This window comes from Triturus cristatus, chromosome 1_2, assembly GCF_964204655.1.
Source record: "Triturus cristatus chromosome 1_2, aTriCri1.1, whole genome shotgun sequence".
Classification (NCBI taxonomy): domain Eukaryota; kingdom Metazoa; phylum Chordata; class Amphibia; order Caudata; family Salamandridae; genus Triturus; species Triturus cristatus.
The window spans coordinates 453,424,555-453,441,028 of record NC_140580.1 but is presented as its reverse complement, the minus strand read 5'-3'; the positions used below and the strand labels follow the sequence as shown (position 1 = coordinate 453,441,028).

Genomic DNA, 16,474 nt, shown 5'->3' with positions numbered 1-16,474 from the left:
TGTAAGAGTGTTGGTTTGTAGAGTCGCTTATGTGGGCGTAGTCTCATTATCATGCGTGACGACGAGAGCGGTGCTCTGGACGTGTCATATTTCGCTGAGCCTCAGCAATTAGTCATGTGAAAGGCAAGTGAGAGACTGGATAATTAAGCTTATATGTTTCATTGAATTGATTTGAAAGGGTATGGAGATGCAGTGATAATCAAACTTCAAAATTCAAGCAGCGGAATATATCACAGACATACCATTAGGAGTACAATTTGGCAATGACCATGGAGCACAGAAGCACTTTAATTGTAAAGTTCACTTCTATGACGAGAACGAAGCCCAGTGCATGGAAGATTGTTTCAAAGTTCGACACATACAGATAGACGATTAAACAGGCAGCCTAAATTGCTTACCGCATGCTGCTTGGAAATCCTGCAAGGAGAATCGTGCTGCTTTCTAAAGTTTGTCTGACACCACAGCCACCTTCTGTGTGAGCTGAAGCAAGGCGCAGCAACGTGGGGGGCACAGCAGCCATGTTCAGAGTCCTGCCTTCTCAGCCTGGGCTGCTTTAAGAAGGGCGGAGGTTGGTCAACGCAAAGCAAATTCGGGACGTCTTGTCACTCCAAGTGTGGTCTGAACGGGGGGGCGTTATGGTGTCAAGTGCGACGGTCATAGGCTGTTCCTTCCACGTCACTGTGAATGAGTAACTGCATTTAAGAGAGAAGTGAGGTGAAGGAGCGTGTGAGGTGTGCATGTGCTCATGCCGGCCATCGTTGTGAGATCTATGGTTCTAGATCTAGGGTGGATATTAGCCTGAGGTCTGTACTGTCCACACCTTCCTCCTGCTCGGCACGTTTTTTAATTAACATACATGCTCATGTTATAAAACATGCAATGGCTTTCAAGTGCCTACAAGAGCTTGTGACTCTAGGGAAGCAACCGAGGCAAACCATCACCCTGCTAGAAAGCTGTATTTGTGAAACCCTGGAAATGGCCAACTAAACCCACTGCAATATTTCAATGTTGCCATGTTTAAGCAAGGCATGCAGGCCACTGAAAGACATTAAAGAGTTATGTTTTCGAGCTTTGCACGGCCTTGAAAAGAGCCCTCAAATCGGAGGCAACATGTAGATTGGAAAACATTGTGTTTGCGTTAGAGGTGTGCAAATGCGTCTCTATAACATCGTCTAACAATACGTGTTTACATTTTCATTATTATTAATTAGTCAACATACATGTGTAATTTATGAGAGCAGAAGCATTTAGAGGCGGTTGAACTTTACCTGCTTACATACACTTAAAGCAATCTGGAGAACGGTGACGAATCTAAAAGTTAACCTCTGATTCATCAGAGAGAAGGAATGCTCCCTCATGGGCATTCACCCAGCTCTGGAACTGGTTCATCCACACCCCTTCTCTTGTATGTATGCTAGCCCTGCTGATTCTCAGCTGAGCATGTGAGACAGCTGGCCATCTGTTTCTGCAAAGTGTGAGGTACTGTATCATTGCAGTAGTGGTTGGTGGACAGCATCAATGACGCCCTTGCACAAGGCACCCAAGAAAATAATTTTGCTACTCAGTCCTCTAACGTCAGTGGATGTTGAGGAAGCTGTTTGGGATATCAAGAACACTTATTGTGAAGCTTCATTGTTTTAATACTTTTTTGTCATTTTCAGAAGGCTTCTGTGTGGAATGTAGTTTGTATATTTTAAATTGTTTATTTTGTGTAGTTGCTGTAGGAGCAAAATGCACAAACATGATATAAAGATGATGGAACAAAAATGGCTTGCTTACACATTTTTTTTAAATTCTTTTATTTGTTTGAGTTTTGTATACCTCGAACTCGACACAAAGGTATCAGTGCACTTTACATGAGCACCAGTTAAGTTACAGATGGACAAATTCATTTTTGTGACACACATGAGATTAAGTGATTTGACGAGAATCACAGGATGTTGAGCATCCCTGCCAACGCTCGAACCCAGTTCGCCAGCTTTGAGGTCAACCGCTCCAGCCTATAGCGCTGGCAAAGTCATTAGGTCTGGCTCACATTGTAATTTATAAGCCAGACACGGTGGCTGGGCCTGTTTTTGTCAGCAGCAGTGGCCCATCTGCTGAATGACAGAGGTGACCACCATGGAAGAAGCTCCACCAGGTGCGCCCACTGTGTGAGCAGAGTGCAGCCACAGGGGAGAGGAGCAAACTCTTAACACTGAAAAAATTATAACAACAATGATGCACTCAGCATTTTATGTCATACTTTGATGTTGTGCGCTAAACCATCATTTATTCTTCGGTACTGCTTCAGGGTTGTTCCTATTGGTTTTGTCAGTGCTTAGGAGTGAACCTAACACTCAAGAATCGATTACGAGTTTCTGGTAACTACTGTTCTTATCCCCTCATCAAAATGCTCAGAGTTTCAACCAGAGGATATTTGACAGAGGTTTACCAATGCATTCTGTGATTATTGTGCTTAATCTGTACACTGTTGATAATTCATTGCTTGATTTCTTGCAGACATCTCCAGAAGATGGTACGCGATATAAAGAAAAATGAAGGGGGATTCATGGACAAGATCAAAAAGTAAGTCCATCTTGAGTCCCTTAATATATCTTATTTTGATGTAGGAAAATGTAGCTCAATTTTGTCATTTTAGAAACACGGCGCTGGCGATCTTGTCTCCTTTTCTAATAGCCCCACTAGTGTTGAAGAGTGAAAAGAAAATAATGTATTCAAATGGCATAGTATGCAACAAATGTGCACGCCACATAATAAATGTGCAGTCTGATGTTATTGTACACATGTGTGTTTTTTGTGTGGTGGATAGTGCTTTAAATGTTCAGTGCAGATAAGGGCTTACTTTGTTGCAAGTGGCGGGCAAGGCACACATTCTTGGGACCGGAAAGCATTTTCCATCATCAGACTTCGTCCCACAGCAAAACAGAAAAAAAGCAGAAAAGGGAGGACAAAAGATGAAGTAAAGGATCAAATAACAGAGAAGAAAGAAGAAATGAAGGGTAAACAGAACAGGCAAGAGTGTGAAACAGTGACGGGAAGTTTAGTGGAAGAAAGAGGAACGAGGAAGGCCACTCCCTTGTAATCATATCTGGAACTTTGTTATCCACAAACTTCCTTCTTTGTCCATGAATTGTGAGACTGCAGACGGGCAGCACAGACAAAGCTCATATATGAAAGCTTCCTGTAACACAAGTCTTTCTTTCATGTTCACTACGCATGTACCACTTACTTTCATAAATTAAACATCAGCCATTTACATACTTTTAATAGAACAGTTATTTGACTTAATAACTAACAACTATGTCTAACTGACCTGAGGAACAATAAAGAGTGGAGCAGGAGAAAGAGAACGGAATAGTAGCTTAAAAGTAAGCCTGGGCAAAGCACCACGCTTGCGTAGTTTGCGAAGTTCGCGCTACTTCGCACTACGCGAACTGCACGTAGCACAGTGCGAACACGCGTAGCGTAGTGTTGCGTAGTGCTGCGGTCATTTTTTGCTTGCTCGCGGTTCTCAACGTCAAGACATGACATCCCGGCGAGACTTTTTCCTTGTTCGCGATCAGCAACATCAAGTTGGCGATCGCGAGCATGGAAAATAAACCTCCCGGCGAGATTCCCAACGCGAGGAGGTCAGGTTTCTCATTGCGAGTGGTCGCGTATGCTCGCGACCGCTCGCGATGAGAAACTACCAGTTCGCATTGAGAAAGCTGCCGCTCGAGTAAAAATCTACTCGAGCAGCAGAAAACTACAGCTCGCACTGTGCAAGATGCCATTTTCAATGATTGCACAGTGCCGGTTGCTTGTCCGCACTGTGCAATAATTGAAAACGACATCTGGCACAGTGCGAACAAGGTACTACGCAGTTCGCGAAGTGCGAACTGCACTTTGCGTAGCTTCGCGAAGTGCTACTTCGCGAACTACGCCCAGGGTTACTTAAAAGCTGCACAACATGAGAACAAATGGATATCCACAATTATGTGGTCTGATTATTGACAATTGTTATTGTTTTCTTACGACATGGCCCATTGTATCCTGCTGAATCTAACATGCTTAGATGCCCATTAATATATGAAATAAGGCTTAATTACGGTCAGCCAGAGGAGATGAGTATTGTACATACTGCTGCACTGGATGCCTTGTAACATAGAACTTCCAGGCATTTGCTTGGGGCAGCCGCAGATAAAGGACAGAAAAATCCTTTATTCCAAAGAAACCATCTAATCCCATCTTGAATAGTTTATTGCCACTACGATGATTGTATCTCAAAGCACATGTAAAAGGCACTGTGAAAAAATTGTTAAATGGCCTTCTATTCTTGATCACCAGCAACTTTAGCCAATGTTGTGGACTCAGTTTTGTCTATGGAAAGACAGTCCAGTGCAACTGTGAAATGTGTTTTACCAGCTAGTCAGGGTGCAATGTTATTTTAAATAAATAACTTAATGATTTCTTCATGCATGTTTTGTGGATGTATACATAAGTACTGGTAAAGGAGAGCTGGGAGGTATGACAGTTGTACTTTGGCTGTTTCACGTATGGCAACTGTGAGAAACCAGGACTTATCTGCAGTGCCCTCCTATTTGTTGCACCCATTTTGACTACTAGATGCTGGTTTTCTGACTCTGATTGTGCCCTGGGCTCTGCTAACCAAACCCAGGGCCTGTGCTCTGATTAAGAATGCATGGTAATTAGGTATAATTGCAATTGGTAGCTGTAAGCCTAGCTGTAAGTCTCTAGTAAATAATAGAGCATGTAGGTTTTGAGGCCCAGTAGACTTAATGCACTTACGTGTACCCTACTGTGTTGCCTGCCTGTTATCATTTTAAAGGCAGCACTGCTTTTGAGGCTGCCTTTACATTAGAATTATATGCAAATTCGACTTTGGATTTAAAGGTACTTCTAAAGTCTTAAACTACCTTATTTTACATAAGTCACCCAAGGTCTCTCCATGGTGCCCCAGGAGTAGGGTGCCATATAAAAATAAGCAGGGACATTTTAAAAGATGTTGTATATGCCCTGGTGAAGGAAACACTGCCCATTACATCCCCCCATTGTAGTGAATGGCTCCATAGGATAACATCGAAAAACTTTAATAACGTATAACTATCGCTAGGATTAAGCAAAAATATAATTCAAAGACTTAAAAGAATAGTTATGATAAATCAAGCAACTTGCCATTGTTTGATTTGTAAAAACTGGTACACAAAATAAGTTATAGAACTTTCTTTTCTGTGAGCCAAAATCCTTCCTTCTAGCTTCCCTCTCCTAATTGGCCAGCCTCTGCTAGGCTGAGCTAAAATGTCTTAATGAGGTGTGAAGTGGCCTGCTAGAGACACAAAGGATTTCCTAGAACTGCAGCTGCAGAAGCAAAAGGCAGGATCGGGGTGGAGTAGCCAAACTGGTCTTCAAAGGGAGAATGACACTTTAGGACAGCACAGGTTTAACCCCACATCCTGCACTCCCAGCCAGACAGGAGTCCATGTAATGAGATTTGTGAAGGGCCTGGAAGGGGAGTGTTAGGGAATCATAGCCACATGTGTGGGTTGGCTTAGCCAGATCTAACCCTCCAGGAGAAAGTTTCTCCATTTTGAATTTTGGAAGAAGTGTGTTTCTGGGGCAAGAATATGCCACACATTGAATGAAATGGTCATACCTGAGGGTGGCACCCTGCATCCCATGGGTCAGGGTTGTCCCCATGCTTGACGTCCAGGATCACTGAATAAAAATGGGAGAGCTGCATGGCAACTTAGATCTGCTGCCTTAAACAACTAAGAGAAGAAGGACTGTCCTGCTGGCACCCTGATCTGCAGCCAAATGATTCCACTCTGCTGCGCAATCTGGGACTACAGCCCTAAGGACTACGCCTGGCTTCACAAGGATTAAGGAGTGGGCTATCTGACAGCAACAGGTAAACAGAGCTCCCTTGCACCATCTCCCCCAAGAAGTCCCCAGGTCCGTGTGCGGTGTACTCTGATGTAGTCACCATATCCCAAGGACCATCTCAGAGCTTCTAGACCCTTGGATTGGTGTTTTGGATGCTTTGAACCCAACAAGAGGAAATTCAGGAAGAGGTTCCAGGCATCTGGCAAAGTTTCAGCAACATTTGTAAAATGATCTAGAAGTTGACCAGGTGCATTGTGGGAGTTGTAGTCCCAGACCCTAAATGCAAACCAGGGCATCTGAACCCTTGGCTGGTGCTGTCGACCACTTTCCTGCACCAAGAAACACTTCTGGAAGTAAGTGTAAAGAACTCTTGACTTTGTCCCAGTCCAGCCCGACCTTTTTTAATCCTTTGAGCAGTATTTGCTTCTAAGCGCTCGTTTTACTTTTAATCTTTAAAAATTCATATCTAAGGTTTCCTAAATTGGATTGTTGTCATTTTATTTTACTTATTTAATGTATTGCTGTTTTAAATGCTTTACAACAAACCTCTTTCCTAAGTTAAGCCTGCCTGCTCGTTGCCAGCTACCAAGGGTTGAGCAAGGGAATAATTTATTGAGAACTTGACTGAAACTTTTATTGTGTTTGTGGCCTTATTACTAGTGGTAGGTCCCTACTTATCACAACTAATATACCACTTTCCAATTGCAACAAAACCCCAGCCTCAGCCATGTACTAGGTTTGAGGGAAATTCAGAATACTGTGAAGCTAGTCTTAAACATACGATAGGAAAGGTGTGTAAAGGATAGAGGGTGGAAAAGAGGCTATGGCATTGCCTTTCTGTTATTCTGTCTTTCTGTAGTCTTCTGTCATATCCCCTTGGTAGATGCATATTTGTTGAAGGCCTATTTATCACAAGATATGGCTGGTTATAATTTGAAAAGATGTGACACGCTGTGTGCGAATCATCTAGAGTAGCACAGCATTATGCACATTTATGATCCAAGTTATCCACGTACTCAGAAGTATTCCAATTAGTCCATTCTTTTTATTTCCATTTATCAACGTTTGTCCGTCACATCAAAGGTACAAGATTTCCACAATTCTATCCTTTTATTTGCTCAGGAATTGCCCATCCGGGCCAAATCACAGGCAGGTTAGTGAACTTGAATCCTCCATTAACATTTGCAATCACCCAATGCATTTCGGTCATTTCGACCTTCCTCAGGGGTATCTACAATGGTAAAATACATGTCTATCAGACAAACATAAATGATTCTTATTACAACAACTTGAAATAAAGAAATATATTAAACAAATCCTTCATTTTACCCTAATTGTTACGTGAATAATGCAGTGTGATTAAAGTGTAATTGAACCAAATGTGAAATCCCTTCATCCGCTTGCTTGTTCAATATCAATCACTCCCTATGGCTACCACCAATCTAGCTGTGCTCCTTCACCCCAAATCCAAACAAAACGGTCATACCCCACCAACCATGGTTCCACCAGTGCGAGTCCAAGTGAGCCCATAATGTCCCTTCCTGGTTATAATTTGAGGCAGGAGATGCTGGTAGAGCTCCAGGTGATTCACAGAATGTCACTTTTGCGTTACAACTCGGAGTGAGCACTATTCATGCTCAATCAGTGTACTTTCACATAGGATGGAAAACTAGATGCCCTCCGATTTGAAGAACCATGCCACTTCTCATTAAAATGTGAATTACTTTTTATGAAGGTTGCTACTGCTCGACTGGGAATGTGTAGATAGAACTATATAAAGACCCGCATGGGACTGTATGTCAGACTATTTTATAGCGAGGAATTGTGTGCCATGCATATCGCGTCCTACATACATTTACTAAAATAATGTCCCATTGGGTGCACATTTTTTATTATTAGCTACAAGGGCCCAACATTAATGTGAACAACATTTAGGATATTTTATTTATGTCAGATGATATTCTGACAACGAGTTGCATGACGGACAATATGTGTGTCAGATGATATTAAGGCCTCACCTTTCTGGTAGCACATTCTCCAAGGCTATGATTTCGAAGAGATAAGGACCTCTTTGATGCACACAACATACATTTATCTATATGCATGGCACACATTTATCTATTTGTTTTGTTTGGAATACAACTTCCGATTTTACAGAAGAATAGCACAAGTGTGGAGGAAACACATACCCGCACACTTGGGGTGCTAACAAGACCCCATCCACTCTATCCTGTGTTTTTCAGGTTGGCCTTGGGTACCCTACTGATACATGCTATCACAAGCTGAATTAATAAAATATATTATCAGTCAGGGTCTGTGTATTAACTCTCACTTATAGAAGATCACCGACATTAGTCTCAAAACTAGTCTTTCAAAACTGAAACCTTACATTCTCGATTGACTCGACCCTTCTTTCCCTGAAATATGTAAAAATATGTATGATTTATTTTGTGACTGTCAATGCTTATACATGTGAGCACACGTAAACATACTTCACTTGAATTCATATGTTTAATATTCATTGATTCGGACTTCCTGCTCTCGCTTGTGATCAAGGAAGATAACGTTACCCCTCTCCTGAGAAGCTCATTCATGTGCCCTGCATATTACCATTATGTATGAAGCACTTCCACGTGTCTATTTTGGGGAGCCTCTCACTCTGTTATTCTCTGATTCCTGAGTACACAAAGGTTCATTTGTTTCTTGGTGTGCTTCTCTGGTGCCACCCTCTGATGTTGGGAGCCAATTTCATAAGTCAAAGCACATGTCCGAACTGGGACTGTGTCTCCCATGGAGACCTACTTGTGCAGAACCTATTCAGGTCTCCTGTTTACTCTCAGTTCTTATAAATCTTAATAGTTATAACATTGGTTATCATACATCTTCTTTTCTTATAATCGGGTATACTTGCTTCTTTTATTGCTGTATCAAATTGTATTCATTTATCTGTGTTCCGTTTCCCATTCCCCGATACATTCCAGACTCTAATTGATCCTTCGTCAGGGGGTGTTATGTGCATCAAAAGAAAGCAATGTCTCTATTCAACTATCATCCATCATGTCAGGCAAGACATGATGAATAAAAGAAGCATGTATATAACTAATTGTGTGAAAAGAGGATTTATTGAAAATCTGGGCTAAAACTAATAAGCTTCATAAGAACTGAGTTTAAACAGGAGGCCTGAACAGGTACTCCAATGGTAGTGTTCCACGTGAGGCACGGTCCCTATTCGGACATATGCCCTCTCACGTGACAGCATTGTGAGGTCTGGCTACAAAAATGCTGGTAACATAACATATCTTCTGAAGGCAGTGACCAGCTAAACCAGGTGCAACCCAGCATGAGACGCCTTCATATTGGGTAGTTACAAGTACAATGTGCACAATATTGATGCTGTATTATAATGATATTCAGAATTTGCTGTTAATTGATGCACAACAAGAAAATAGTACATAACCTGTATTTTAATAATATATTACAATCCAAATACAAACCATAAATGTGATGTCATTTAAGTAATTAGTCGCTACTTTTGGCCGGATGTTGATATCGCTGCCTATGACAATATTTCATCGCCAAGGCCTTAAGATCCACGTTCTCTTTGCATTTAATAATTTGTTTTCATCCTTATTTTGTGAACCACGTTCTCTTTGCATTTAATAATTTGTTTTCATCCTTATTTTGTGAACCATGTTGTATAACACTCAAAGTTCCTTCAGTCAATCAGAACAAAATACATGTCTTAAATGATCTAGACAGCATCACAGTTCAGTGTATCCAAGTTATTATCTACAGTGAAATTTGCCTCTCAGCTTTATGTTTTAAAGAAAATGTTTTAATATTTTTTTCACAGTACATGCATTTTACGTCTAAGAAATAACAATTCTACATGCTGCATGATGGTTCTTGCTGCTTGTCAAAGTTCGGTTTGGGAGTGTTGGTCTTTTACTCAGCAGTGCCATTCAATGCCGCCTACTCCCTGATACCACAAAGAGGGCCATAAGTGCATGTTATTCCTGGGCTTGTGTAGAAGGTTCCACCATTACCAGCATTTACAAAGTAATTAATGCATCTAAAAAGGCATTTGGGGTAAAACTGTCCCTTGGGCACCTTCTCTTTAACTCAAACTATAGGTATTTAATGTTTTAACTAACAATTGCACCGGGTTTTCAAGTTGGATTCTCTGCCTTTGCATTAGTTAGGTCTATCACAGGTAGATATATTATCCTGCCTTTTACCATCTTTTAATATGGTGTATGGCTATGCCACCCAAGGTCAGTATATGTTACCTTTACAAGTTGCTACATCTTTTACTTATGCTAATGACAGCTCAGAAGTACCTGAAAGCATCACTCGGACAGATTGGACACTATTGTTGCTGATCTATTTGTTTTTGTGGATAACCTTGCTCTAAAATGTAAACTGCAACTGTACACACATACATAACACAGATTTGCCATTTGATTTGGTTTGGCTTGAAGGCAATGTAAAAAAAATAATTTTGGAATGTACATGCAGTCTCTCACGAATTTACTCAATTTTAACCACTTGTATTTACCTTCCCATGAAGGTGTCTTGTGACTTTCCTCTGTGATGTCTTGCATCAGTACGAATAAATTGTACTCCATATAAAGAGCTGTAAAAGTAGTCGAAGTCCAGATGAACAAAAACAGTATAAAACTGCTTGAAAAATAAACCACAATCCCCCTGTTAGGTCCAAAACACCTACATCATAAGCTGTGGCCTACTGTCACCACATGCTATGTTAGGTGCAATCGTACCCATTAAAAATAGGGAACAAGTGTTTTTTTTTTACTAGGAAACAGATTTTGGCATAATTACCCGAACTGATTTTGTTCTTAAAACTATTTGTTTTAACTAGAATTGCTTCCCTTTGCTGCCAAGTGTGAGAAAGTTCCTCTTTTTGCATGGTCACCCCCATTTCTTTCATGGTCTGATGCTGCTGTGTTTTTTCTTAACTCTGTGCACAGAGGCACTGCAGTACAGTATAGTCTAGGATGTGTATGTGTTCTGACCCCTAAAACATGGTAAACCTGGCTAACTAATAAATGGCATATTTAACTTTCCAGTAACGCCATACTGTGTGATGCAGAAAATACATCAATGGCATGGGAAAATTACATGTCACCTGTGAACTGCAGAATATGTTGGCCCATTCACTATGGGGATAAAGAAAACATCGATAGCTTCCTGTGTAGCCTGACTTCTGCAGCTTTTAAGCCACAGGTAAACCTGTCAAAATCACCCTCTTGGTAGTAAAGAACCCTGTTATCTAATCTTAAATATGTTACTCTTAAGTAGGCATTGTAGCCTACAAGGTATGGTGCATAGTATTTGAAAGTGTCACATGCAAAAATCTATTTTCACTGTAAAAGGGCAGTAGCTGTCCTTTGAGGAAAACTAATGTTCAGGATAAAATGTTAAATCTGCTATATTTGTTTTGAGACAAGCCACCGTAATAATTAGCACATTATTTGTAAAGTTTGTTAAAAATCCAATTCAGGCATTACGTTGGATTTTTAAAAATAAATATTTTAAAAAGGTAAGTTTTAAATAGTCTGCCTGAACCTCCAGTATGCTAATTAGCATTAGCCTGCCAGCAGCTTGTCCCAGTCAGGGTTTCGGCTTAACGAGGACTGCAAAATGCAGAAACAACGGCTTAGTCCTTTTGACAAGAAGATCTGAGTGTGAGTTATGTGATTCCTATCAGCTCAGGAAGGACAGCTGGGAAGGGTCCAGGAACGTCATTACCTTTAAAGTAAACAGGGTGAGGCGGGTTCAGGAACTCATTACCTTTAAAGGGAACAGGGCGAGGCCTGTTCATTCATAGGTAAGTGTAAAGGACCTGGGGAAGCAAATTATTTTGTTTCCTGGGTTCTCTGTAGCCAGCTTTGCCCCTGCCCAGTAGGAAGGCGAGCTGGTCTCAAAACCTATTTGTTGTAATTTAGAGAGGGGTGGCTGCTCATTTCTCTAAACAAACCCTTGACTGGCAGCAGCAACCTCCAAAGACAGAAAGATGCTTCCATTCTTGGATTTGCCTCAGAGTAGTGCACTGTGGAATAGTTTACAGTAAGACAAACAGGATGTGCTGCAAAAGTGCAAAGGGCTGAGCCTGGGAACTTTTTTCTCATTGGTTAGGGAGTGTCCAGGAGTCACCCCTTCCCACTGGTAGTAAATCCTACAGAGAGTGCACCTCACTCACAGCTTAGCAGAACAGTCTTTGAACCTTTAAATAAACAGAACAAGACTGGGCTTGTTGTTTGAAACCTGTGTGGAGACCTGCAGGACTAGGCCTGTTTCCACTTGCACCCAGGACTAAGATGTGAACTCCAATGTTCAGTTACCTGACTTCTTGTGTGACTACAGGTACACAAAAAGCTGCAAGAGATATTTTTTCTGAAATGCTCAGATGAACAATAGCGACTGGACCCTGCTGTTGGCCTAGGCAGGAATGAGTCATGGCCCCTAAGTCCAGTCACTGAGATAGTGGGAGCCTTAGAAGTAACCAAGAGGAGTTGTTCCTGAAAGTTTGAAATGTTGGACCTTTTAACATTTTGGACTTCCATGACTTCTGGAGGGTCAGTGGGACATCACAGGAAAGGTGTCCAATGTTGAACAGATTCCATCAGATACACCTTCAGGCTTATTCTGCTGGAGGATTCTGAGCTCCATAAAAAAGACTAAGACCAAAGGTAGGCATCATGACTGGCAAAAGCTTTCCAGAAGACTCGTCCTATGGCAACACGTTACAAAAATGGTAAGGGACTGAGAGATTATTTCAAGTTAATTGATGGCATCTGCAACAGTAAAAAACTGAATATTGTGGGGGGTTTTTTAATTGGGGTTTCGGTAGTTTGACTCTGCCAGCTACCTGAGATGTGTGTGTCATTTAAAATCAATTCTAAAGTGATCAGACCAGATGGTAGGAATTACTTTCTCAGTCTGGATGTTGATGTTTTGGAGAAAATTGAATCTTGTGTGTGGCCTTTTAGGTATTTAAGTCCTTGCACAGCTTGGGTGATACCCAGGCAAACCAGGGGAGGGTCGAGAAAAAAGAAGACTATCATGGTTCTGGGAGTCTAGTCATACATTGAAATCCCTAGCTCTACGTTGCTGGCTGATAGGGTGACAACAGTGTTAATTAAGTTGTGTAAGATTTGTTTTCCAGCAAATTGTTGCACACTGTATGTGCATTTTGGAGCCAGTTGACTGAACAATATGAGCCTTCACAGCTAGGGCATGCTAAGGAAGAACATCCTCAAAATGTTCTTACAGAGGACAGCAACTACCACCCTCCCCTTTACCAATCTGTCTGTGTTCGTATTTTATGCAGTACCCTGTTTGAAACAAGTGTAATGGCCTGCTGTCAACAGAATGCCAAGATTCTGCAAGGCAGAAACTTTCAGTATGAGCTTTCTCAATAATGTCATGGAGCTCTTGCTGTTGTTTGACTGCCAATCGGCAATTGAGAAAGAGGCATGGGAAGGCCGCAAGCGATATTAAGGGCAGGTGTTTATGATGGTATGCAAGAAGCAGAGAGAGAGGTTTTGAGCTGCTTTTAGACATGCAAGGGCTTTTGGGATATCAAAGGCAGTAGTAGATATGGAAAAGGGTCCGTGAAGTTCCGCAAAAGTTTGTGCCCAATACATTCTGTTTAGACATAGATGACAAGGGCCAGGGCCCACAGCTCCTAACAAGAATGTATTTAGAGAAGTGGCTGTTTACAGGTATAATATTTACAAAATCTGTTTAGTCACTAGGGAATTGTTAAAAGGTCAGAGGTAATTTGGGTGCAAGAAACCCTCAATGCAAATAAGACATTGTGAGAGACTTCACTGTATTTTTGCGATCGAGCTAACTTCTGTTCCTTAAAAATATTAGGTGCAAATGTCTTTTGTGTCCTGTTTGCACTGTTTTAGCATTTTAGTTTGGTCCTTTTTTTTTCTTTTTTACCCGCAGATAATTGTTGTGGCAACAGTGTGCAAAACTGAAGCATGTGAGTGGAATTTGCACTCGACTTGCAAAAGACACAAATTGATAGTAAAAAAATATATTCACACTTTTAATGACAAGTGATGCCCAAGGTCTCAATGAGCACAGTAATAGACATAAATGATAAACATGATTTGATTGCGGAGATGCCCTTTTCTGCTACTCCACAGACAACTGAGGGTTAAAGGAGAAGAAAGTGCTAGATGCAGCGCATAATTTCCAGCACTTACTTTTCTGCATCAGAAATTTCCCGAGAGCAAGGAAGGGAAAAATAAACAAATTGGGGAGAAGGAGTAAGAGAAAGACCGAAAACGATTGCAAAGGGAGAAATCATATACCTGCTAGAACGAGATTAAGGTCAGGGAGTCCCTGGTAGTTGATTAAAGAGGCATAAAGTGGATTTAAGCCTATCATCCTTGGTACTCGGCGCGCTGACCTTTAATTGAATCAGCTGCAAACTTCTGATCAGAGCTTCGGGCACCAGCACTCTTTTTGTCACAAAGTAAGCACTAGCTATACTGCTCAGAATCAGTAGTGACTGCTACCGATTGGGTGTGGGGGAGCAGAGGGAGGGGGGAGAGGATTAAGAATACATTTTAAAAACTCCACTAACCTGGATGCGGCCGGCCGCCGCCCGTTGCCCACCGCCTGCCACCTTTCCTCCATCCTCTTGTCCTCTTCCTGGCTTCTGTGGAAGCTGAAAGCACCCAGGCTCTCCTGAGCCAATCACAACGCTGCAATGCAGTACTGTGATCGGTGAGCACCCAATCCCCCCTGAGCCAATCACAACGCTGCAATGCAGCATTGTGATTTGGTCTGAGCACCATAGTTCGATGCTCAGAAAGAGAATGTGACCCTAGGCATGTTCTCCACACAGGCTGTAATGCACACTTAGGGGCCGATTCTGCTCTCGCTTGGTAAGCCCTCTGTACGAATCGGACCTGGAGGACTTTCCAAGCGAGACGCACTGTCCAACCAAGTGAGTATGATGTAACTGCATGGTTACGGACTCGGTTCAGCCGGACTCCCATAGCACTATATGGGAGCTTGTGTACGGACCCGTACACAGGCTTCCATAGCAAAAAAGGGGTGGGTTGGGAAAATGCTTACACACTGTGGTGGGCACCCCATTTTGCCCGCCACACTGTGCATGCTTGGATCGGGAGGACCCATTCTCACCCCCGTGAACAATTCAGAGTGCTCCGGGTGAAGGGGGGCCTGCTCTACCCCCCCCGGAGTCCGATTCCGACAGCTGCTTACAATCGCTGAGACCGAGTCAATACAGCTGTCCGAATCGTGCATCGTACTTGCCCGTTTGGAATTTGGCTCCATTGCACAGCACGAATTTGCTTCGTATAAGTCGGGCGGATAGATTCTGGTTCGCAGTTATTCGGTAGATGCGGACGCGATCTTCGCATCGTACTTGGTTGTTTGTAACGGGGGACGATTCAGACGGAAAGATAGGCTCTGAATTGGATTTGCACTTCAAGAATCCTGTTTGGAGGCTGTTTGAAATGGGGATCTCTAGTTAGCAGAGTTAGGTACCTTTGACCAAGTAGGGGCCCTTGCTTCAAATCAGGGTAAGGGGGCTACACTCCTAAAATACCCCTGCTCACCCCTTTGGTAGCTTGGCATGAGCAGGCAGGCTTATCTCAGAGGCAGTGTGAAAGCATTTGTGAACACACACCATAATACAGTGAAAACACTACAAATGGACACCACACCAGTTTAGAAATATAAGTGATCTTTATCTAGACTTAACAAAAGACCAAACGACAAAAATCCACAATACAGTATTCAAAAATATATAACTTTCAGATGGTAGAAATAGCTTAATTCAATGTAGATGGTAAATGCAACACTTTACTCTCAAAGTACCTTGGATGTACCTTGGATGAGTCTCGCAAAACAAACAAAAGGGTCGCAGGGAAGGTGATGTGTCGGTTCCTTGCTTTGGGGGAGGTGATGCGTCGGTTCCTTACTGCAGTGCAGGGGAGGTGATTCGTCGGTTCCTTACCGGAGAGGAGGTGATGCGACGGTTTCTTACTGCGTTCCGCTTACGATGCAACAAGATGGCCTCTCGATGCGATGCGACGATCTGGTGCGATGCAACAAATTGTCATCTCTGATGCGATACAACAACTTGAATGCGATGCGTGCACGCCCGACGGCCGTGCAGCGAAATCGATGGTTTCTTGAGCCGTGAAAGGCCCTGCGACCTGCTTCTCCGGTGATGCGATGGCACCCTCTGCGGCGGCGGCTCGCTTCTCCGGTGATGCAACATGCTTCTTCGGTGATGCAACGGCGACAGCTGTGGCGGCAACATGCTTCTTCTGCGATGCGACTGCAACTGCTGCGGCGGCGACACACTTCTTCCTTGTTGCGTCGTGATTCCAGCTCCCAGCAACACTCAGTCTCCAGAGGGCCCAAAACAACAGCAGGCACCTCTCTGCAGGTAGAATGTCCAGCAAGGGACATTTAGGGGGAACTGGTGGTGACGTCTTTGTGTCCCTGAGACTTCAGAACAGGAGGCAAGCTCAACTTCAAGCCCTTGGAGATCTTCCTCAAGATAGTT

General features: G+C 42.6%; 1 protein-coding gene across 8 annotated transcripts in view; it reads left to right on the top strand.

Moving 5' to 3' along the window:
* The window catches only part of BLNK (B cell linker), a 684,101-nt gene that overhangs the window by 501,226 nt on the left and 166,401 nt on the right, over window positions 1–16,474 (top strand). For all 8 annotated transcript variants that reach the window (XM_085606171.1, XM_085606173.1, XM_085606179.1 and 5 more), the window contains one exon: window positions 2,503–2,568. In XM_085606171.1, coding sequence (XP_085462297.1) covers window positions 2,503–2,568 — 66 coding nt within the window. The remainder of the gene's footprint in view (window positions 1–2,502; window positions 2,569–16,474) is intronic.